Source organism: Varroa jacobsoni, unplaced genomic scaffold, assembly GCF_002532875.2.
Source record: "Varroa jacobsoni isolate VJ856 unplaced genomic scaffold, vjacob_1.0 scaffold_791, whole genome shotgun sequence".
NCBI classification, from domain to species: domain Eukaryota; kingdom Metazoa; phylum Arthropoda; class Arachnida; order Mesostigmata; family Varroidae; genus Varroa; species Varroa jacobsoni.
The window spans coordinates 55,307-80,692 of record NW_019213693.1 but is presented as its reverse complement, the minus strand read 5'-3'; the positions used below and the strand labels follow the sequence as shown (position 1 = coordinate 80,692).

The following is a 25,386-nucleotide window of genomic DNA, read 5'->3' as shown; positions in this document are numbered from 1 at the left end:
TTACCTACATGTATGCAGACACGACAATTAGAAAACTCGTGATTGAAACCCGAGCGTAATCTGGCTTAGTTTTTTTGCAGGACGCGTTTTATTGTCTCTTACAAAAAAATAGGACGACAGTGGAGCCTTACGTTCATCTGGAAGAAACCCTATCCTGCAGCTGGTCTGGCTACAACTAATGAATAAATTAAGCTGAACCATAGCGAAAACGAACAATAATCGTTATCTTCATTTGGTTTGTTAATCCTTTGGTTATAATACCCAGACACACAACCTTTCTAGGTTGTTAGAAGAAAGTAAGCTTCTTTTTGTAATAATAATAAATCTGTAATAATTATTATGTAAGTGTCCAACATCAACTACCTGATGAATATAGCTGCAGAGGTAAAGTGTAGATAAGCTACGACATAGATATCGTTATTGATACTGCCATTAATACTATTAGTACTACAGCTAGCTGGGTTTAGGCTGTGCATAAGTAGCAAAGTGTGCATTGGTTTATATATATATACACGCATACGTGTATTGACCCACAGTCTGCTATTAGCGCACAGCCTAAAATTACCTAGCTATCAACCTAATTATAGGAAACTCAAGACATAGACGATGACCCGTTAGATTTCTTGAAAACAACCTCTTTATTTAAACTCTGCTCTATATAAATGTGGGAGGGGGCAAAATTATTTGGGACAAAATTTTTAGGTAAAATACATTGTCATGGCAGGAATGTGTCTGCTCTTTAAACGTTGACGTTTAGCACCTGTACACGGCGCGTCATTTTGTATGGATTTATCATCTTAAGGTTAATTTTCTGCATTTCGTTTCACTGCTTCGTCCTTCTCCTGAACAGAGGTCTGTTTGTGTTGTGTGTATTTGCTCGCCGGTCGGCTGGTCGGTCCAAGTTGACTGATTCAGTTCGCACTCAGTTTTATACGTTCTTAAACCTAGACTCTAAACTGGGGCTCTTATTTTTAGATTTATGTATAGGCTTGCCTTTATACGTGTATAGTAAGAATAAAAAAAAAGTTACAATTTTAAAGCGAACGACACAGAGCTCGGTAATAACACCTGTTTGGGGTAATGAACCTCACTAGAATGTTTGCTTATGCTATTGCGATGCCTCTTCGACGCCCATTTGGGTTCATGCACGTATATTTTTTCAAATAAACCGTATTGGCGATCTTCGCCCATTAGATCAATACCAAGTGTGATTATTTGATGTTTACTTGATACCAATACTGACCGTTACGGCCATGACTCTCAATTAGTTCCGATTAGATAGGGGCCAATATCGATCGTTACAGCTTTTGTGGTTTCACTGTTTTTTTTTTTACGCTCATCTCGTTCCGCACTGCCGAGTAAATCGCTCAGGCAGCAAGCATACATGCAGTTTATCGCCTGTTTTGCTTTATTGACAATAAAAAAATATTTTATTTGATATATATTTGAAAACTGATAGTGCAGTTGGATAACTGTCCCATGTGATTAGCACCCTTTTAAATATTGTTGCTTTAGTGTTTTTATAGCGATTTGCTTACATTACAAAGTGACCAGTCGATCTCATACAGCTGTCTAGCTAGTACCATTTGTCAGGAGGTTCAGACGAGGGAAAAGTGGGGGCAAAAATAACTGTCATCGTCCGATCTTCGTCGGATATCGAAGGCCGGGGAAGACGACACACACCGAAAGGGGCAAATACATAGATAAATAGGTGCACGGCTTACATAACACTCGAATAGCAAGATTTACAATGTGCATAATACATACTAATCAAAGGAATAACGACACAGGCATGTGGCACGGAGTGCAGTGACTTGTTTGCGACAGTCGAAAAGGTCCTGTTATTTATACGCTTACCGGTATCTCGAGTCCACTACTTTGCACTAGACCAGACCGGTCTAAACCATCCTCAAGCAGCGGTAGGTAAATATCGAATGCACGCAGGAGACATGAGGGATGCCACATCAGTAAACATGATAGGTATACAAATATATTATCTCTTATATGTATTTATGTATCTATGCGCATATATTCATGTATTGCTCATTCTGCTGCCAAAACGACCTACCGAGATTTGATGAATGTCAATTTTGGTAATCGAAAAAATCCGATCCAGCTAACTAACACAGTTTTAGGAAAACTAGCAGAGACTATTGGAGCGGGGAGTGTTTCAAAAAGGCTAACAAAAGTTTCGGTGCGCTCGTTATCTTAAAAGCGGATTGGTATTGCTTCTTCTTCGTTCCGTTGCTTCCTTGTTTACTAAGGAGGTGATGCTAGAAACATGCAAAGATTGTATTAACCCGTTTGGGCGAAAGACATCGGAGAGAACCCAAACTATGCGTCAGCCTGATAGCACCTCCCGGATATCTTTGTTCTGTTACGAAATCTGTCTTATTCGCTTGCAGTATCAACCCTGCTGATGTAGGTGACCTTGTTGTCATTATTGACAATGGTCATTACTTTCTTTTTCGTTGGTCCTCCTGGCCGTTCGATAAATATATGTATTTATTATGAAATGCTCATAGTAATTGAATGTTTTGTATCGTGTTTGCTAATGTGTGGGCCCGCTGTGCAAATGTTGCCGTTGCGAGCCATTTTCGTCTTTCCGTCGAAGGAAAAGCCTTTTACGGTTTACCAGCCAGCCTTGTATTATTCATTTTTTGTCTCGACTCGTTTCGTCTCAGGCTGCTCTGTTATTTGTCATATAGAGAGCTTTCACAGAGGGGGTTGAACGGCGGGTCTATCATCGTCGGTATGGCCCTTTCCCGCAAACATATTACTCATTAGTCTAATCGTTTCCAGAATCGGCTCCGTATCATAATCATCATCGTGTATATCCATCAGCTCCGCGTATTCAATGTGTTCTCACATATATATGTATATATCGATCATCATACCTTCTTTTTCTCATTAGCAGTGTTATTATTAGGCAATCAAGGTAGTTATCCTTTTCTCAGCTTCGTCTGTATTACGCTCGTGATAATCACCATCAGTCTCGTTCGTCATCGTGACATTACATGTAAGTGGCGCCTTTTTCTTATTCGTTTAAATTTCATCATCATAATAATTGTTCTCATTAGCGTCTGTGTACTCTCAGCCACCTCGATTTTAGGGTTGTTTATGGATGTTCCTATATGCCGGTTGTGTCGACACGTTTAGGCCTAAGTCGAATTCTCTGACCCCTGTCCGGGGGTTCACAAATCGACCAGGTGACCAAACTGGCTAATTGTGTCCCCGAGAGATCAGCGATCCACATATGGCAACTACCCTAACTACGTCTGCTGTTACCTACTATGCTGCTACAACATATCAGCGTCGTCTGTGTCCACCATGCGTGTTCGTCTAATATGCCCAGCACGATAGACGTTCTGGCTTTTATAAATTTTCCACCTCTTACTAATATTTCTATTCATTATTAGCAATATCGTTGTCATTGTTTTATCGCTGATATTTATCGTCTACACTGGCTAGAAGGCTAGCATCTTTTTTTTTTTCTTTACATACGCGTTCAAGTGAGCTTCGCCCGCGGAAGAATTAAGATCTCGCTATGTTCGAGCTCATTGTAGATAGCAGCTGGTTTGGCTAATAATTATTATATAGTAATAGAGCGATGCGAGGCTATTGGTGACGAGAATGTCCGCCCATACTCACAGCACGATGCTAACGCTAATAGCGATTTTTAGTGTAGATTACTATATTTCATTGTTTGGAACAAGCGTTCGCTTCATCTGCCGAATCGGTCGTCGTGTCATCATCGTTACCGAACAAACTCACGTCTTCTTCAGTATTCCTCAATCGTTAGTTCATAGTCATCAAATCAACCAAAAAGAGCAAACATTGTAATTAATCATAAGATGATTTATCAATCAATGCCGAAGTGATCAATCGATAAGTCAAAACAAACAAATATATATATATATTTGCTGTTGCGACACAACAACAATGCACATATTTCCACCCCTTTGCTTCACACTACTATTATTAACCATCATCACAATTCAATAGTAATCCATTGTCAGCCTTCAATTGTTCTCCGTACACCACCATTCAATGAATTCATTTCTGTTTCGACCCTTCTGTTGTCTGCCCGCCAATCTGTCGTCACCGGCGTATTCGCTACGTCTGATTAACAGCACGAGAGCAAAATGGCCACAATCAATAAGGCAGCTCAAAAGACAAAAGTTTACCGCTACTAAATGCATGCTTAATAGAGCCATGTATTTGTATAATTATTATATTTGTATATATAGGTATGTGTGTGTGTGTGTGTGTCATTTGAATAATAAGCGGCTTAGAATAATCGGCGGAACGCTACTGTTATCCTTCCTTAGTCTCAGTCCCCCAGAACTTCGAATCGTTTCGATCTTTCAAGTATTTTATCGCGTTCGTCCAATATAAACCTGTTTCGGTCGATTATTGCGTTTTATATATTTTTGCAAACTGAGTGGGCAAAAAATTGCCCCCTATATTCAGTTTGGTTTGTTCAGTGGCTTGTAATCTACGCCATTTTACTTGATCGAAACCTATACGAAGTAGTAAGGATTCCATTTCGTTACTTCGTTCGTATAACGTTTACCATACTGTAATCGATCGACTCAAGCATTATAAATAATAAAGGCGTAATAATTAGCCATTATACATTAACGAGTCATATGATTACTCGTATGTGAGTTAATAGCGTTCTCGAGCGTTCTTAGATTTCTCTGAAGGCGTCTCCCCTGAACACCAGCTTATAACTTCTACGGCTACTAAGTGGCGCTAAACGCACATCCGGTCACACGCACGCTATCTAAACCGGGTTTATCGTAATTCTAGAAAATTGTTACTGTAAAGGATCCGTCCGTTTCAGGGACAAGGATTATGTTTTTCATCTGTCTTATCTATCGGTACTACTATATCCACGTAGGGCGGTGTAAGTCGTCGCGCGTCTGAATGTCGCGAATATACGTACGATAAATACACGTTGAATGTAAATACAGGGTATTATAGGGAGTGGATTAAGCGGGCGCAACATGCAAAAGGAAATTGCGGCGCGAATTCGCGACTGGAGGGGGGGGGGGGTCATCAAACAGAAATGGAATGACATTACCGCATTAATATGTGGCTTGCTGATACTTTAAGATCGGACAATTCAGGCTAAGTATTACATCGGAGATTGTCAAAGGGTTGTTTTTTTTTTCGGGGAGGAAGGGGAGATATTTCCAATATGCGATACAGGTGGATTTTGTATAAAACTATTTATATCGACGTATATAGCTTTATCTATGCTTGAACCTTTGCTACTGGTATGGTAAGAACAGTGATTAAAGTGCAATTCCTGCTTGTGTCCGTCTCTGTGCCTAGTCTATTTGAATCATCTTTCTGACGTTCGTAGATCTATATCACGTCGATATAACTCTTCTTTTTCTCGTTCGCAGCGATACTGTTTGGCCGTTCGACAAAGTAGGTTCCATCTAAGTGACATTGAGAGGCTTAACATTCTATAATTAATATCTTTAGAAAGGCTTGCTTTGAATTGTCTGTATAGCATAGGCTACCCTGATGACGTCGTCGTATTGCCCAGGGTGAGGCACAGTATAGGTCTTCAATCAGATCACCCATATAAAGGTACTACACGTTTGTGAATGTTGCCGAAACATCGTTTGTCTGTGTGTTTACTCGCTTGCATTCCTCAATGGTTACATCAAGTAGCACTGTCATAGTCTATACTTTCCATAAATATGACAACAGAGGATCTCCAATACTTGAAAGCACAAGCTCCCAGAATAAGGAGGGCAGCACGATCAACTCAGATTCTTTAACTTAGATGTCGATTCCAAGGACAACGTCTGCACTGATGATACACGTGCTTAACTGCATACTGGATGAATCAGTCCGCACCTGTAATGATACCTTTCCGGCCAGAAGTTACAGCACTAGAACTTCCTTCCTTCCTAAGAATCTTACTTGAAGTACGCTTAACATGTAGGCCTTCTCTCCATGTGACTATTGGTGAAGGTTTTCAGAGCGTTGTGGTAAGTGTTTTGCCGCAGTGCAAATATTAATTGACAACTTTTGTCGTCATGATAAAGTTTAACGCCACTTAGCGTTTCGTGAGCGACTTCAAATTCCGAATTAGGTAGATTTTGATTGATGTATTGGTTGGGAAGTTGGGAATGAACGAGGGAGACTTATTTTTATTGGATGATCTGTCCATCTTCAGAGCTAGCCAGGCTGTCGTCCGGCAGCGAGACGGGACTCTCATCGCCGCGTGATGGCGTTGAGCCAGTGAACCGGCCCCCACCAGCTCGGCGAAGTTTGTTTCGGGCACTGGCAAGGTCGGCTTGCAATTTATCGTTCTGCTCCTGAAGCTCCTCGATCTCGCGTTGCAGCTTCCGTCGGTGGGCCTTTTCGCGTGAGCATTCTTCATCGATTTCATCGAATTGCCGCTTCTGGGTGCGCAAACGATTAGTCACCTTTTCTATCTGCTCCTTTAGTTGCTCACCATTGCGGCGCTCATCATCAACCTGTAAATATTTGACACAAGGAAAACGGAGGAAAATTCGTTACGACTGACGAATAAGCGAGAATGATACAGAGGTCTGTCAATAATGCTCACTATATGCAAGATAAATGAAAAATAGGCTTAAAAATAAACATGACCTTCCTACAGCAGACGATGCAGATAAATTGTATAATAATGAGCTCAGGAAGATTAATTAGAACACAGCAACATCGAGTATATCACAGATTGCCCACAGGCCGCTGCATTGAAACAATACGCAGCTCTAAGACGATGTTAATCATACATACGTGAAGATAAGCTTGTAACGTTGCATGAATAACTGTATGAAAGCAATCGCGATAGCTTAAAGCGAAAAGAGCTTTATATGGCGGAGGAAATCGAGTAAGTAAATTTCTTCTCTTCCACAACGATGGCTTCAGACGGGTTCATACCTGACTAACGGCGTCTTTCATACGCTTTTCAAGTTTACGAGCCATACGCTGAGCAGTCTGCTTTTCTTGTTCGGCGAGATCGAGCTGTTCCTCGAACTGTGATACTCGAGTCTCGAGATGGCTGACAGCGCTGCGGATTTTGTTTCGCTGCGAAGTCTCAATCTCCTGGAGTTTTGCACGCATCTCCTTGATTTGGCGTTCGAGAGCAGCATTTGAATTTTCGAGCCGGGCGCTGTTGTTACGTTCTTGACTTAGCTCGTTAGTGACCGCCTCAATCTGATTCTGGGCCTTGCGCATCTTCTCGACCAGAATCTCGCCGTTCGACTGTTCCTCCTCGAGGTCTTCCTCGAGTTGGAGGATTCGTGCTTCAAGTTTCTTTTTCTCTTCGGCGAGGAATGATCCTCGTCCACCAGTAGCCGACAGTTCCTCCTGAAGGTCATCCCTTTCTGACTCAGCGGAGCGACGGGCCCTTTCAGCCGACGCGAGGTCTTCCTGTAGTTGGGTTACCTCAGCCTCGAGCAGCTTGGCGCGTTTATCGGCGTCCTTGGCGGCACCGATGAGCTCTTCTTTTCCGGCTTTCGCCTCCTCGTACTCCCTCTGGAAGTCCTTCAGCGATGCGGCCATCTTCTTAAAGGCCCGGTTGGCATCGTCCTTGCTCTGTAAATACAATTAATCGTAGGGCTATTGCGTCAATATTATGATTCCAGTTGGATGTCTATAGAAGACCATACGAATACGTCGGTAACTGTTAAGAAATGCGGAGTTTCACGTTATTTTTCAAGTCTCGAATAAAATTCGATTGAAGCATAAAACCCCCAAGCGAAATTAGTTCTAGTAGACAAACATTTTCAAAAATCGTATGGCAGCTTGATGTAGCGTATATATCAGTAAAATACTACCCTAACAATTCTTAAAGTGATCGTAGTATTTTAAATAACTCAAGCAAATGTATATGGGGGTTACGGCTAATCTGTGCCTTTCTTTCAAGTCTACCTTGTTGGCTAGCTCTAGCTGGTGTTCCATGTCGTTGATGTCAGCTTCAAGTTTCTTGCGATGCGTCTGCGCTGCCGAGCGCTGTTTGCGCTCCTCTTCCAGCTCGCCTTCGAGGTCGCGAATGCTCTTGAGTAAGCTTCTGCGCTTCTCTTCAGCTTGTTCGTCCCTAGCAGCCATATCACGCTCAAACTGCGACCGCATAGCTTGTAGATTTACCTCCATACGCAACTTGGCATCTTCAGCTAGCTGAAGCTCATCTTCAAGTTCTTCCAACCGTTGCTTTTGCGCCGTTAGCTGATTTTCGAGGGTTCGGCGTGCCTTCTCCAGCTCATGTAGGTTGCGGTCAGCGCTACCTTGAGTGTTGACAAGCGATTCGAGCTCGGCGTTTTGTTGACGGCGCGCTGTTTCCAGCTGCTCGATCATCGTGTCTTTCTCCTCAAGATCACGAGTGAGGGCCAAGAGACGAGTTTCCTTCTCGCGACTTTCCCGTTCCACTTGGTCCTTTTCTGCCATCACACGTTCTGTGTGCGCTTTTTCTTCGGCTAGCAAAGAGTCAAACTTGCGCTGTTTTTTCTCCAGGTCGCCGACCTTTGAACGGACGGAATCTAGTTCGATATTAAGGTCCTCCACTTCGGCCAACAGCTTTCTCTTACTTTTGTCTAGCTTGTCGACTTGCGCCAAGTGCTCGGCAAGTTTAGCGTTGGCGGAATCCAACTCCTTGGCGAATTTCTTGCGCTGTTCTTCTAGCGCCTGTTCTCCTTCGTCCTCGCTTTTCTTCTTTGCCTCGGTGATCTAGGAAAACAAAAGAAAAAGCCGTGAAGCATTAAGCTATAAGTAATCGATCTTCGCCGGGGTTTATGGCTGTATCGAAAAGAATGTTTATAGGTCAACCATATTTTTTTAATCAAGATACCTCTCTGTCTGCTAGCGTCAGACAGAAGTTTCGTACCTGTGCCTGAAGAACCTGCATTTGTTTATCCATATTGCGCTTGGCTTCTTCCTCCTCATCCAATTGCTCTTGCAGTTGCTGTTTGTCTGCCTCGAGAAGTCGCAACTTGGCACTCAGCGCTAGCTTCTGTTTAGTTTCCTCTTGAAGTAGCTCCTGCACTTCGGCTAGCTGTGCTTCGAGATTTGAGCTGTTCTTTTGTCCCGCAGTGGCCCGCTTGTCTAACTCCTCCAACTGGACGTAGACCGACTCCAGCTCGGCTTGCATTTTACCGCAACGCTCAATTTGATCTTGCTTAAGACGTTCGGCTTCGGCCTGTTTAGCCGATGCCTCCTGCAACTGGTGCTCCAAAGCCTTCCTTCTTCGTTCTGATTCTTGCTTGGCAGCAATGTGGCCCTTGATCTCATTCGCCATGTCAATATTCTCGGCTTCAAGATGCTGCTTGGCTTTCTCGAGGCTGGCCTTCTGCTTCCGCAGCTGATCCGTCTGTTCCGATAACTGTTCTACCTGCAGATGATGTTTGGCTCGTAGTTCTGAAACTTGAGCCTCCTTAGCGGCCATCTCATCCTCGAGCGCCTTCTTCAGGGCAGCCACCTCATGCTCCCGTTGCTTCTGGAGTTCCTTTTGCGTTGCCGTGGAATCGAGTGAGTCAAGCAGCTCGTTCTTGAGCCGTTCGAGCTCTTCATTTAAGTCACGTTTCTGCTTTTCGCTTTTCTGGCGAGCTGCCTTTTCTGATTCGAGATCCTCTTGAATATCGCTCATCTGAAAAGGGACATTGTATCGATCGAATTTAGCATAATATAGAAGTTACTAGTAGGTGAGTTGGTGGCTGTAGTATCCTCACTATAATTTACAAATGGTGGAAAGCTTTACCAGCATGTGCAATTCTCACAACAAATGCATTTTACAAGCATGTGATGACAGAAATAGCATGATTTAAAAGTCAAATTGGCAGTAACTTTAATCTAGAAACCTTTGTTACCAAAAGATGTGTATAACTTGCTTTTCAATTCAGTACTCACCTGAGATTCTAATTCTCGCAATGCTTTTTGTGCCTGTGAGCGTGCAAGCGTCTCTTCGTCACAACGGACAAGTGCAACATTAAGTTCGTCCTCTTTTTTGATGAGCTGTGTCTGCATCTCCTCGAGTTGAGCCTTCTTCTCATTGAGCTGCTCTTTGATGTCACTCACCTCGGTGTCAAGCTTGCGTTTGCCCCGTTCTAACTCCTGACGGACGTCGAGCTCCTTCCGGAGCCGCTCCTCAAGGTCGACGATAGTGGCCTCTTGCTTGGCCTTGAGCTTGGACAGCTGTTTGCACTTTTCCTCTTCTTCTTGTAGCGTCTGCTCGACATCCTTCAGGCGATCGTCGAGCATCTTTTTCTCCTTTTGGATTTTGCCATTCGAATCTTCGAGGATCGCGTAGCCTTCTTCCAATTTTTTTATCTTGCCGTCCAAGGCATATTTTTCTATTTGAAGCTTTTGGCGTGCGCCTTCTTCTTCTTCAAGCTGTTCCTCAAGATCGGTAATATGCTGCTGAAGTTTCTTTTTCTCGTTTGTCAGCGCCTGGATCTTTTCATCTTCTTCCTCGAGTCGGGATTCGAGCTCGTGGCAGAAGTGCTCTAATTCCTGTTTCCGGGCAAGGAGGCGTCCCCGAATCTCCTCGGCTTCGGCGCAAAGTTCTGTTTCGTTCTGCAGCTGCTCGCTCAGTGTGGCTTTCTCTTCTAGAGCCTGCTGAAGGGAGCGTTCGACCTCCTTCATCTCCTGTTGGCTTTTCTCGAACTTGTCGCGAACTTGCTTAAGTTCCTCATCTTTAGCGAACAGCTTCTCCTCCTGTTTCGTCACCTGGAGAAGAGGCTTCACTTTGGTGTATAACCGCCACCAGGGCCAATTGCGTAGCTTCAGATAGCTAGCGCAGTTTCGCTGGATGATGCGGATGGCGTTGAGTTGTTGCATACGCCGTTGGTACATCCGACGTGCAAGCAGGCCGCGACAGTACGCCTGGAACTGAATAATGAGGTCAGAGATTTTTATGTCACGCTCCTCTTCGAGTCCGGCGAGAACCCCAGTACGGAAGAAAATCTTTGACTTGCCAATTCGGAACAGATTGTTGTCCAATTCCAGGGCCTTGACCATCTTCTCGACCGCGGATTTCCCATCCATGTAACCTTTGGGTATCACGTTCGGCGTAAGCAGTTCGTATCGCTGCCGGAACTCACTGAACGGAATCCGGTTGGGAAAGCCTTGTCGGCAGATACGAATGCCTTCGAGGACACCGTTGCAGCGGAGCTGATCTAACACAAGCAAAGGATCGATTCGGCCCGCCTTCTTTTCGTGGTTGGGAATAATACAACGTACGAAATTGGCATTGGTATTGCTAAGCGTATCCATCAACTTGGCCAGTTGCTCCTTATACAGCATAGCTACTGTACGCATCATGCCTTTGCGGACACGGGCAGGGCCAAATGTTCCGTCGAGTGTGGCGCCCATTGAGATGATCTCAGCGTCTTTCCAGAGCGCTGCCACAAATGGATCCTGTGATTGCTGCAAATTCTGAACGACGTTGTCATTAAGTGGATCCATATTCTTTTCAAGCCATTGGCGGGCTGAGTACACTACACTGCCGGCGTAGTGCACAATGCTGAAATCAGCATCAGCAATACCTGAGCGAATGCGGTCACTTTTAATGAATTTCGGATGCGTCTCGTGACCGGCCTGCAGTTTGTCGACAAATGTGCGATCTGTCGCTTTAGGATAAATGCATTCTTCATCAAGGATAGCTAGAACACCGGATCGATTTTCGATGAGGTCGATTGTCGGCTGTAAATCGAGACCAAAATCGATGAATTTCCACTCGATTCCCTCAGCTTGATATTCCTCTTGCTCAAGGATGAACATCGTATGATTGAATAGCTGTTGTAGCTTCTCATTTGTGTAATTGATGCACAATTGTTCGAACGAATTGACCCCGAAGATCTCGAATCCGGCAATATCGAGGATGCCGATAAACGACGTTCCTTGACGGGTACTGCGGTCCAACGATCTGCGAATACAGAATAAAGGGGAAAATGGATCGATTCAGAGGTAAATGTGAATGACTGTCGTTTCGACGGGTCAGATCCGAACGCTACGATTATGCGAATACGCGTAACGGTCATTTGTCAGAGTCACTTCGAGAAGTCAAGGTTACCTTTACAGGCAAGCGATCAACAGCTTTTCCAGGGGGATCCAAGTCGTCGCATGAGCTCATCGTGCGAACTTACCGGTTGATACGGTGCACGATCCACTTGAACAATCGTTCATAGAGAGCTTTGGCAATGGCTTCAACAGCAAATTCACACTGTTCCTTCGTTTGGGCTTTGTTCACCATCTCCCGGCCGACTTTCATTTTCGGCTTTAAGAAAGCCTTGCTCATTTCGAGCAGGCCGATGCCTAGCAGGTGCGATACCTTTTGTGCAACGCGATTATCAGGAAGCGTAGCCTGGTCAGTGTTACGCTCCTGTTTAAAGTGCATATTGCCTGCAGCATGAGAAAAATACACAAAAAGTCAATGTGGTCAAAAGTTGTTAATATCTATATTGAACAATATCGAGTAATCATACATTTTACACAGATTTTAATGATTTATCTAACGCGATCTGAACGCGTGTGAAATGCGCGGGCTTATTGAACCAACGTCTGCCCTCCTAGATTCTTCAGTTGTCTAATAAGACGCTAGTAGAAAAACAGGCACAGTCAACTCGCTCTGATTTCGTTGGAGTCGTTTCCAAATTTATTGGCTTACCATTTTAATCTATTTGATAAAATCCAGCAATTGCGCTGACATGCTATTAGTCAACAGAACGTTTGCAAGTTCCGGTCTTCTATTTAATGTTAATACCATAGTGTACGCGTAATGCTGTTTGCATTAAGAATTATAGATTCTTTCTCTACGATATGTTTAAGAGGACACAGTTTTTGTCGGCATTTTCAATTTACTCCAGTTGAAACGGCTTTTACTTCACTCGAAGTTTATCGTCAATGTCAGAGCGAAAACACTGTCATTGCAACTATAACTGAACTGGTAGTTGGGTGGAAAGTCCGGTAGCCTGAGAAGTAGAGCTGACTTTCGCCGCCGCGAAAGCCGAAAGCCATTGCTTTACGCTGTTTTCCATAAACATGGCGCCGATTTAGATAATAGAATGCTTGCCACAAGCGTTATTGCCTAGATCTATTTGCTGCTTTTACTGCTAACGGCGCAAACGACTAGCCTACAGTGGTGAATACAAAAGCCAGAAACATCAAATGTCACAGGATGTTACTTGAACGATAACAACTCGACTAACAAAACGTTGTCGGTGGCTATTGACAGAAAAGTTACCGAAAAAAAAGACGAAGAGTCGTGAAAAATATAGCCATTTTTCGAAATCATAATTTCTAAAGGAGTGAGCGAGTACCATCCACCTCAACCGCATCATCAATGGAAACAGCCGCAACTGGAATTGCTAGCAACAATTGACAGGCCTTAGCAATGAGTGGAGTGGTAAAATCAAACCGATCAGACCGAATTGCAAAATGTACTAATGGTCACATAGATTACGAATAGTTCAAATAAGCAAAAATGTTGTCAAGAAGTACAAAAGTGGAGGAACTAGCGCTTTGTCTAACTACCGGTTTTTTCTTCATTGAGCAATTTCCCACGTTAATGCACCTATGTCATGATAAATCGATGCCGCATCTCCACGCTGCAATCAGCGATCTCTGGTTATTGGCAGACCGATGTATGCTAGTGATCAGTACTACGATGCCTCTCATAACGAAGTCTTGATTGGATAAGAAACGATCGGAAGAATTTTTAAGCTTTCAGGAACATATCTGCCGGATCAATTTCCGGTCCAATTATTCGGTAATTTTAAAAGCACAATTAATCGTATAATCTCAGCGTTACGATCAAGGCCGATACTGCGTTCAACGGGTCCTATCAATTGTCAACCCGAAAGGTTGATATACACTTACCGAACAAAAGCACTGCTGAAAGCACCTTGAAGATTGACTTGATATCCTCGTTCGAAAAACCCATAATCTGCATGGCCTGCAATGTTGTGCGGAACTCTTCACTCTCCTCGATGCCGGGCACTGTGATATTACCTTGTGACAAAAACTCGTAGCCGCCCACATCTTCAAGCAGAAGTTCGTTGATCTGCTCGACAGAGGCACCGGCCAGAAGTTGATAAAATATGTGAAATGAGCGCTCGTCCTTCGCCTGACGGATCGCGCGAGACTTCTCAAGCAGGTACGTCTCGATGTTAGCGCCGCTGATATAGCCCGAAGCGTCGAAATTAATTCGGATGAACTTACCCTAATAAATGACATTAGAACAAAGGCGGCCATCACATCGAAACACAAGATTGAAGAAGAGTCAGAAAGAAAAAAACATGGTTGTTTACAGGAGATGAACAGAAGGGAATCATGGGCTGCCTGTATGAACAACTTATTAACAAATCGTCAAACCAAATTAATACCAGATTCCGTACCAGAATGCGTATTCGTACCTTCGGCCTCATTTACACTTCATGAAGATGCTGTATATGCACTCATCTAGGTAAGACATATCATACATATCAATTTAATATCATCATTACTACTACTGTTATTTGTGAGAAAGGGTACTTACAAATCTGGAGGAATTGTCATTCTTCACTGTTTTGGCGTTACCGAATGCTTCGAGAATCGGGTTCGCCTGCAGAAGTTGCCTTTCCAGCTCCGTCTATTGATGGTGGAGAGAATTATGATTTCAAGACGAAACGTGTACCAGTTTGAGTACAGATCAAGAGATATCAAAGAAAGTTAACTTATTAAGTGAAAAGGCCAAAAGTTTGAGTCAACTTTTGCGATTCCATAGGCTGCCCTATATGCTACAACCCGACAGGCCGGATAGTGATGCACGTTTCCTACGTATACAATGCCGCATGCTAAGATTCAACTCATGCTGCAACGTTCTTTGTTAGAGATCCTTCATGCTAGTAAACAGCTTCGTGGTAAAAAAAAAATGCACGTAGCAGGTGAAGCATGCAAACACACGATGAACTATTGAGTGGCAGAAGACTATTTTTATGCCAGACGGCAACTAACGGACGTTTTGAGTTCCAGAAAGTAACAAAAACGAAGGGAAATTGTCTTGGCAACAAACATATTGTCTTTCATTTATTTAATTTCTACTGGTAGAGTAGATATCGCTGTAGCGACATTCTAGATATAGGAAATAGCCTCTCAAGAATAAATATGTTGATTTAAATCAATATATTCTAGCGATCTATTAGCATGTCTTGATTAGCCAGGCTTTTTTTGCTGTATGTAAACATTCAATATATCAAAAAAAACATATAGTTCAAGAACATATAACGTAACATTTTTGTAGCGTTATTACGTAGCGCCTGCATCTGTGGCACTTTTAATCATGTCCAGGAAGTATGATCTACATAACATGCAGGTAAGTCCAGATTACTTTTTTCATCATTAAACATTTTGCAAGGTACAGACAGGTTTTGCTAGCAAGCTCCAATGGCGACCGCCGCCGCAGCAGTAGCAGTAGTAACAACAAATGTGAAGCACCATTGAAGCATGATGCAATATAAATAACATATCATGCAACTATTAAAGAGAAGAATATATACGGGATTGTTCGAGCAACATCAGTCGCTTCGCAAACTTTCATAGCCAGACAAATCTCTGCAATCGTCCGAACGAGCGCAACCGCTGACGGCTTACAGCAGGCCTTTGTAATGCCTCACCCTAAGTTGAAATAGATTATCTGGACAGAGCGACAGATCCTTCAAGATGCATCAGTGCCAACTATTAAAATCAATCTTAGCTGAATATAGATGCATACCTATGAGCAGTGGGCAACAGATGACTAAAGGGCACAAACAAAAATACTCATCAAACTGTTCCAAATTTTATTGCAGTAACAAAATTCTTGAAGAAATTAGCTAAAACCTGATTTTGCTGTCATTTGAAGCTTTCTTCACGTAATGAAAAACCCGTTGCATTGTTTCAAATACGACCAAAAGAGTACTGCAAACTCCTTTGGTCGCATTTTTACTAAAGGTCACAAGATTCGTTGGGAAATTGGTAGAATCAAATGCACAAGTGCGTCAGACATGCTTTAATTGTTGTAGTGGATGCGAAAGGGGTGAGAACTGTTGCTTTCTGGAAGCATTGACGGTGAACTTTGTTTCTAGACGGTCTTCGAACAAATAAAAAAATGGGAAATTGGAACACAAGACACGTAACAAGAAACACGTTGGGCGGCACCAAAATGCCACGTTGTTCATCAATTGCTGAGACTCGGGACGACGCGATGCTGTTGAGTAAAGCTAGCTAGTAAAATAGCTCAGCTGGATTAACGGCAAGACACTGCGACTGCTTACGTATTCAATGTAGACTGGAGCACCAGGAATAGTTTTCAAGGCATCTCTGTCATTAATGAATTGAAATGAGACGTTGATTTAACCTGTACCTATCCGTTTTATGTCAAATAATACAAAGGTGAAGTAGTCCTCTCGTTACGAATAAGTAACCTTCGGCTTAAAGGTAGAGATAAACGCAGCTATTGATATCAGATAATACTGTACTAAAGACAAAGTTTACAAGTTACCTTCAGATTGCAAGCCTGTAACTGAAAATTAACATAATTTCGGATAGTTCTTGATAAATTCGTATTTCCTTTTACTGTAGGTTGTTCATTGACTTCTCCGCTTAGTCAGTCGAACTTCGAGGAAATGTCTTTTTGTGCATTAGTTTTCCATTAAACGTCTAATTTTCACTCAAGCAAGGTGCCATCTCAAGCAGAGCGATTAAAGAAGGCAATGCTATTTAAATCTACTTAAAAAAAACATTTAGATATTGCTGTATTGTATGTCAGTAGCAAATAATATTACTATTTGTTGGATTGAGCTAGCGAAATATAATCCAAGATAATATAGTAAAAAAAATAATATAGTCCAAAAGCATCCATGGTTGAAGAAGTGTACAAATAGTGCTCAGCCAATTGCAGCCACATAATAACACGTAATTTCTATAAAATGATCGATATGATATGATGTCTTAATGAAGACCACAAACAGTCAGGTTAAGTAGATTATCTACTTTTCAATAATGAGAATCAAATTTGTAAAGATCATAATACTACCAGAAAGGGTGTGGTGGACATTCGAGACACGGTACTGCTTTATATACAACACGTACGAGCGATTACCAACTAGACTCTACGCAGATCATCTATTGCAATTATTCATTTATTAGAAATGAGGATAGGCGGTTTGCATCATTGCTTAACCCTGTCTATGAGGAGAGGATGACATGCCAGTTTGAGAGTTCCGCAGGGATGGCCAGTGCGGGCCAGGCAATTTCGCGCTCGCTGGGGTGTACAGGCGAACCCCACTAGAGAGCTTCATTCTTCCGTCTGCACTATCAGCGTAAAATCATTGTTGGTTCATAGCGCTAGTTTTCGTCACGTAGCTGAAGAAACAAGCAATTAAAGACGTACGTTCTACAGTTCAATTACCGCTATCATTGGTTCGTTTTACTATTGTTTCATTTGTGCAGACAGTACTGATGCTGTTGATGATGCTCATAATGATGATAACTGTGATGATGACGACGATAATGCTAAAAGTGATCATGTCTGTTTTATGTTGTGTGGTGTGGTGATGATAATGCTGGTGAGATGATGCTGCTGTGGTAATATCCTCACCGAGAGGAGACAGAGGTGTGCTCGCATGATGGTTCCGTTAGGGCTGCAGGGGTTTGAGCTCATCCCAAACCCTTGGCCGTCCAGGCCGTTGGGTCCTATAATTCCATTGGCATCTCCAGCAGACGTCACTGTCCCGTTACCGACCGCCGCAACCGCTGCCGTTATGCCTCCGTTGGCCGTACTGACGCTCACGATCGGCGGGAGTGGCTTGCCGAATATAGGCAACTAATCACGTCAGTCAGGACGAAGCAACAACCGACAGGACGATAGGCGTCATCATATCACCCACCAGGTTTTTCATACGTAGGCCAAGCCAAAGTGGTTGTGATGGTGGTAGACGGGAGGAAGAAATTGTTTGGATCGCGTATTGGGGTCGCGGTTAGCAGGGTTATTCACAACAATAATAACAATAGGCGGCACCAGCAGCAACAAACAACTGCATCGACAAAGTCGTAACACAACGACTAATCAGCGATATTAATAGCAACGGCAAAACGAGTTAACACAGTGGAAAAACCTCGAATGTCTGTGTTACTCCACATTGTAGAACAAAATAAACGAGAAGATGTAACTGAAGAAATTGTAGCAATAACGGGATTGATCTAGCAGAAAACTAAGCGTAATTTTAGTCAAACATTGTGGGAAAAATCGAAGGAAGAATAGTCCATACTGACTTTTTATGCAACAAAAGTCGCTGCTTGGAATTATCGTTACCTCTGTCCTATTCTTGGGAAGGCATTAGGCAAATAGCCGATCATAGTGTTTGTTGTTTAAACGTCAATTTAAAGCGAATATTTTAAGATCATGTTTTTACATCGGGTATTTACTTCCGGGTTCGATCTTCGATTACTGGAAGCACTAAAAAACTTAGTCAAAAAATGTATGCTTTCGACAGAAAAAAACATACAGTATAAGTAGCATATGAACACACGGCGGACAAAACAGCTCTAACTGTAGGCAGCAATCAGATTTTCCCATTTTTTTACAGCTCTAACGTAAGTATTACGTTAATAACAAGGGCTTTAAGGTAGGCACTTTTTTTTACCTCAACCCAGAAAAGAAAATCGAAGGTATTTTTTAGTCGCGCATAACCACTATACTCTTTGCGATTTCATCTGAACATGAACGACACGACCCACTCGTTGTATACAATATACCTGATCTTGTTAGCAGCAGATGTGCATCCGTTAACTAGCTATGAGTGTTACGTATTTTTGGACACGTAATCTTATCACAACACAACGCCAGTTAGACGTTACGCTATTACGTCACGCTCTGGGTATACAGTAACATTATTAGTTAACTTATGCGAGACGAACGAGTCGCGTTTAGCGCATTGTTTGTCGTACACTTATCGCGTAACCTTCACAACGAGGTCAGTTAATTAATCAACCAAAAACAGACGAGGAAAGCAAATAAAAAAACTTCTTTTTTTTTTTCACATTCGCAGTTGTGTTCGAAAATGCAGCATTATACGGAGGAAATTACAGATGAAGTCAGATCATTAACAAAAGTCACCAGTGTCACCACTTCCGAAAATCGTCATTAGCCCTGCCCTGGTTTTCAGTGTACTGCTCGTTTTATCTGAACATTCTGTAAGCTCGGAGTACACTTTAAAACCCATTTTGCGCTGTTGTCGTACCTACTGAAACACGCCCTTAAAACTTCGCGCTGCTTTGGTTAGTGTCTAGCAGGATCCCTCTCCAGGTTATGGCAAAAGAACAACAAGTCATGAACAGTCGTTCCCGACAACAATAACAACAAAATGTAGACATGACAAAAATGAAGGCAATTCTGTGAAACTGTCGATGAGCCCGTTCCTATAAGATTCGTTTCCCAAATGCCTTTTGCTATTACCACTGCCTGATGGGTGTGTGCAAAGTGGTGACAAGTTTCTATCGGCACTTCTCTAGAAATGCTACTAGACGAAAGACTGAAATGACCATTACTAGCAGGTGTAATCTAACTTCCGACGGTTAACTAATTCGGCGGATTAGTGATGAAGCTCTCAAAGGATATACGACTGCGCATCGTAGACCGAGCTAGTGTACTTCAACAGAAACATATACCACGACTACAGGAAAAATTTAGTACAAATAAACTCGCATCGAAATCAAAACTAGAATACCGCAGACGCAAATCAAATCACGCTGCTTGATTAAATTATTATTATTATATAGACAAGATGTATGTTCCGAATTGTGCGACATCAAACGACGTAACATCATGGACGCGAACCCTCTACTCACTCGTTATTGCGTGCTTTTTGCTAAGAGCAGTATTCCTATAGAAAGCAGTAACTAGAGGACACCTGGAGTTTACGTAGAATCACCAGTTATAGACTGACTCGTCGTTCGATTACGTGGCAACTAGCATGTACCCTGCTTTGCTCAGTCTGATCGGTACAGTCTTCTACTTTTAGTGAGAAGATTTCCATTTTCGCGCGAGATCACCGAGAACGAGATAATAGGAGAAACACGTACGGGGAGAAAGAGTCTCACCTACGATTTATTCAAAATCGGCTCAACTTTCTCTCGATTCTCCACATCCAGGGCCGGCCCTTGCTAAGAACTCGCTATTGGCCTGCTCTGCCATAAACATCTTGGGTCGGTCGAACTCGTTAACCAATGAGCTATAATTATCGCTGCGGTCGGGAACAAGATCTTTGGAGAGACAGCCATTTAGTCGGTGCACGCCAGGCCATACGGATCAGCACATGGAATTGCTGGCTATGGAAGCTGAGGAAACGATCCACAAGATGCGAAAGCGGTGGCCAAAGCGCGCGCAGATGCGCACACGAGTACACCCATTAGTTTAAAACTCTTTTTTAATATATTTGCCCAGACATGTTGGAAAAGTATACTGGATCGATTTTACAAATTCATGAGTCATGAAGATGAGGAAGAATTCGAATAGGTATCTTTCGTACCACTCCTTGTCAGCCCAGTCGTGGCGACTGACCACAGCTAGCCGCCGGAGCGCATCCCCACTCACAGCTAGCCGCCGGAGCGCATCCCCACTCACAGCTACGCCCACAGACCGCACTTCCACATACTGCAGATGCCAACGAAGGTAATGATGCAGAAAGCAGGGGGATGCGAATGAGAAAGCTTAGCGTTCGTCGCTATTTTCCTGTTAGGGCCAACGGTCATGTTTATGCCAATACTACTCACTCTCGACAGCAGCAGACGAAACGCATCAAAGCAACGCGCATTTCTCTTCATCTAATACAATGCTACTATTGCTGCTGCTGCTGTTGTTGTTGTTGTTATGTTCTCTCGTACCTCAATTCATCGTTTTCGTAATGGCCGTTATCTGAACTGAAATGTGTAACTGCTGGTGTTTGATGTTATCGCTAAGCGGCCAGTAATCGATTCAAAAGTCGGCGGGGGAAATATGTCCTCTGCTCGTGCCTACTATCTAAGCAACAGTAGGATGGTTGAAGCGGCATTTACAAGGTATGCGCAGATAAACATACACTGAAAATGCCTAAACCGTGTATAGCACCTTGCTAGAATTACAGCATTACAGTACTATACATGCAGGGAACGATAACGAGCTACTACTTGTATACTGGCCATCTCCTTAAATAGAAGGCCATACTTTCTATACCCAAATCGTTTGTCGCACATCAGCTTACTAACTAACGCCGGTATTGCTGCTACCGCTAAGTGAGTTCACGACGAAGCTGAATTGAACTAGCAGCAAGAGAAAGAGTTATAATAGTTGTGTCTGTCCGTTTTTATCATCTCCAGAGTACTACATTGATATTGTTGATAATGTAGCTAGCCACCGTAGCGGCTGCATTAGCGGACGGTCACTTGCACACAGTGTAATCAAAACCAGGAATCTATGTACAGCAAACTGCAGTGAACGTTGGAAACAACAAGCGACCGATAATCACCGCTCATCGCTTACCCTTCGAATTCGTCAGACTGCTCCTTTTCCCTCTTTATTCCGATGCTGACAAAGCGTTAAAAGCATCACGAGAAGCGTTGCCAAAGGCCATTAACAAACGGTGCCATGCATAAAAGGCAAGGTAAGCCAACCGAGCCGATAACAGGCTACTTGACCTTTCAGATAGAGACAAAGCAGAATGAAGTGAGCAGCATCGTCGTTTCTACGACAACTTCTCTACGGTAGTATATCTTCGGAACGCTCGTTAGTTTTGCTGGTTACTGGCTTTCTCTTTGCCATGGCCCGCGAGTCGAACCAAAGGAGCCGGTTTAGCGGGCACGGTAATCACAGCGACCATTACGCAGCGAAGATAGCAGCTCACAAGTGGCAACTGCCGGAGTATGCAATCATTCTCTACGGCCTAATATCGTGTAAAGCAAAACGTGACAGGTCGAACCGCAGCTACCAACAACCAATAGATTGTCCTCAATGTCTCGTCTTTAAAAAGTTCATACTATGTCTGAATTTCTAGCCATTATGACTTACCCATCGCCCGATCCCGATCCCGATCCCCCCCCCTCCCCCAATGCCAACGAGTACTCGTCAATAACAGTACGTCTTTCTTTGTAGACTAAAGTAGTGGTGACGGTAATGGCAGCGAGATCCGACATCACTATTATCTGTTGGAGAGACATCGGAAAAATACGGGCGAGCGTTATGTTACGAGCAGTGGACACGCGTAATACACCAGACTCGAACACATGTAGCCGGAATGAGCCAAAAAAGGAACCTGTAAATGACAGATGATTCTAAATGGAGGCCGCGGCTGTGACGCAGACGAAATATTCGTTTGTTTTCCCTTGGTTAAAGACGAGCAACGACGGAAAACGAAGCGAACAAAGGTGGTCATGTTGCCTGTGGCTGTATCGCTACGGTAATAGTCGTGGACATTTTGGGACTTCATTGACGTACAGTTACATACACTTCACAAAGGTATACAAGAAGCACGGAACAGGCCCTCCAACAGCGAACGTTGGTGGACCCAATTGATTAAACACAGATTCCGAATGAAGACCATAACATGATAGGGCAAAAATTATGGTTTGCTTTTTGGATAAGTCACGTTGCATCAAAAAGTCAGCTAACTAATCGATTCTTTGCCTCTACTGTGCTAAAAAAAGATCAGCGATGCAGTTCACGGACATGTCAATGAGTGAGTATGAATTTTTTGAGCATCTCATACATATAATAATTTAGTACAGTAATAATACAATAATTTAGACCAGCAGCAGGCACCGTGCTGCGTGGTTCTTTTGTTGAGCCGAGAAAAGCACCGCTTGCCATTTTTTCCGTTGACGGCAATAATGTGGTGATAAAAAGAAAGCAGCCGGAAAAGGACACGAAATTTCTACAGAAGTACAAAAGGTCGCCAATGAACAAATTAAAAAAGGTAACATCATAATTTAAACAAAAAATTAGCGTCACGACCACCCTTTTCCGGAGGCAAACGACTCTTAAGGAGTCGATTTGCGGCACGTAATACGTGATCACATGCTACGAAATCGACATGTTTCTGTTTTTTCGACACCAATGATTTATTTATGCCACAGAGTAGTTTTCATTGGGAAAACAATAATTCGACCTAGAAGCCCACTATGGCTTGCTCCTATACATTTGTTACAATTAAGAATAGCAGAAGGAGCAATTGTGATAAACATAGATTTGTCCTAAACTGGCTGTAACAAGCCATAAAAGCAACCAATTATGGTGGAAGACGCACTGATTAGCAGCAATTACTTACCACTCTTGACTAATGATATCATGGAAAATAACTCATCTATAAAGAATAAGAGGAATACGTTATGCACTTTGCCATGACCAGACCCATGAATTTGTTCAACTACTAGGTGTGTTATTTAGCTAATAGTGACAACAGCATTACTACATACATCGAAATATTTAGCACATCTTGAGTAGTAAAGCGGTTCCTCTGATTCTGTCTGGTTCATGTCCTCGAAAGTAGTTCACGTCCTGCATTTAAAATAAAGCATTTTAAATGCAGAGGTTCTGTGAAAAAATTGAGGACCGTGCGAATTAGAAGTGATAACACTCGACTATATTATTTGTCCTTACTTTCTTAAGTGGCGATAAATAATTATTTACCGGTGAAATAAACAATAGGACTTTGCATGCTTACATCCTCTCATTGCCTCGTATCAATACGGATGGCCGGTTGTTTTCAGGAACGTTACTTAGCTTTGTAGGAATTAAGGCTAGCTTAACAACGAAACCATTAGAGGTGTATATAGGCGAGATACAAGTCTTAAAAAGGAAGTCGGCCGTCCCTCTTGTATGTGGGAGAAACTCGCAGGAGACGCTCATCGCATATCTATTTTCGAACATCGTTTTAACCGTAAATGTACGCCCTTCATACATGTTATTCATAGCCGTATATAACACACGTGATATATGACCACAAGAAAACTGTTCTACTGAACAGGGGCCATGCCAATAGTCCAAATAAAGACCTGACACCTCTCTCCGGGATCATTTACGCGGGACATTTGTACACCAAATCACCCGCTGTTCTATGAGCGACTGATATTTAAGCAATTTAACGATCTCATTGAAGCGAATATGTTTTTAAACTTAAGAAAGTATCGGCGACAAAGCACTAGCGTGTGTATCTTGTAATATTATATAACCGCAGTGACGACTTGGTTCGGGAATTGGGAATTAACAAGAAAAATGAAGCAAGATATAAAAGTATAGAATAGCGAAAAAGAATAGCGTGAAAGAACAGCGAGGATGTAAGATCCGAGGCTTAAATGCACGAGAAGTCGGGCGCGATTCTGAGCAGCAAAATTAAAGGTAATATTAATATAACGATTACCACTAAGATAAATAGGGCTTGATGACAAAAATACCACGATGTATGTACATATTGTCATATTATTCAAAAGAATATATATATATATATATATATATATATATATATATATATAGATTAAATTTTTCTGTAGATTTCGGTCACTTACCATGTTGATTGCCGGTGGCTAGGCATGAAACGACAAGAGAGCAAATTACAAATTTTAGCTTTCGACATATTACCATACCAGACGACTTATTTCCGTATCTACGGTTTTTCCCTCGCTATCTCCATGCGTATACTCCTCTTCAGTAACACACCGAAATCGGAAAACATCATGCTAGGCTATCAGACGTATATACTTAGATGTAATCCATGCAATTCTCTGGTACACGCTACACTAGCATAGATGAAACCAGTTTTTTTTATCAGCTCTCACAATTCTCATACACGCTAATACAAACACACATTTTTTTCAATATAAATATGCAAGTACCCTTATATTCTCATCGATCGAAACGACGGAAACGACAAGGGCGTCTTGTCAGTCCGTTACGGGACTTCCACTCGACTCACCATTCACTCACACAGTTCATAGAAAAAGATTGAAAATTTCTCAGAATCCTGTACAACTCAGGACTATTGTTACCAATAGTCCAAGACTTTTGAGCGTAAATGCTAATAGAAAAACAGATATGACTGGCTTTAGAAAACTGTTATACTAGAACAAGTTTTGAATAGATCAAAAACAGACCATCGATCGAACCGTTATAATGACAAAGTAGTAACTAGTGCAGAATAAAATATAATAGCGAGCACATAATGCAACAAAGTCGCGAGCTTCATTGCTGTCAGATAACAAACTATTTTCCAACGTATGACCACCACAAGTACCTGACAGCGCTGTTGGAACACATAAGGTCCAACTCAATTAGTGACCGTTCAACTTAACGAAGAGTATTAGGCCTTACATGTACGCGAAGTAAACGTGGGAGGCTCTATTAAGACATTGCAA

The 25,386-nt window shown here is 42.6% G+C and overlaps 1 protein-coding gene and 1 long non-coding RNA gene across 3 annotated transcripts in view; one reads left to right on the top strand and one right to left on the bottom strand.

Moving 5' to 3' along the window:
• Positions 1-619: 619 nt before the first annotated feature.
• Positions 620-25,386, bottom strand: part of zip (myosin heavy chain 10) — a 62,914-nt gene continuing 38,147 nt past the window's right edge. Inside the window, exons 5-13 of one of the 2 annotated variants that reach the window (XM_022839207.2) lie at positions 24,541-24,558; positions 14,525-14,617; positions 13,867-14,209; positions 12,135-12,390; positions 9,898-11,914; positions 8,879-9,637; positions 7,930-8,721; positions 6,937-7,593; positions 620-6,506 (exon numbers count right to left, since the gene is read on the bottom strand). In XM_022839207.2, coding sequence (XP_022694942.1) covers positions 6,177-6,506; positions 6,937-7,593; positions 7,930-8,721; positions 8,879-9,637; positions 9,898-11,914; positions 12,135-12,390; positions 13,867-14,209; positions 14,525-14,617; positions 24,541-24,558 — 5,265 coding nt within the window. In that variant the 3' untranslated portion in view covers positions 620-6,176. The remainder of the gene's footprint in view (positions 6,507-6,936; positions 7,594-7,929; positions 8,722-8,878; positions 9,638-9,897; positions 11,915-12,134; positions 12,391-13,866; positions 14,210-14,524; positions 14,618-24,540; positions 24,559-25,386) is intronic. The other variant, XM_022839208.2, reaches the window with a different exon arrangement.
• LOC147753034 (uncharacterized) overlaps positions 22,077-25,386 on the top strand; it is a 4,616-nt gene continuing 1,306 nt past the window's right edge. Inside the window, exon 1 of the long non-coding RNA XR_015312452.1 lies at positions 22,077-22,715. This is a non-coding gene — a long non-coding RNA (uncharacterized LOC147753034). The remainder of the gene's footprint in view (positions 22,716-25,386) is intronic.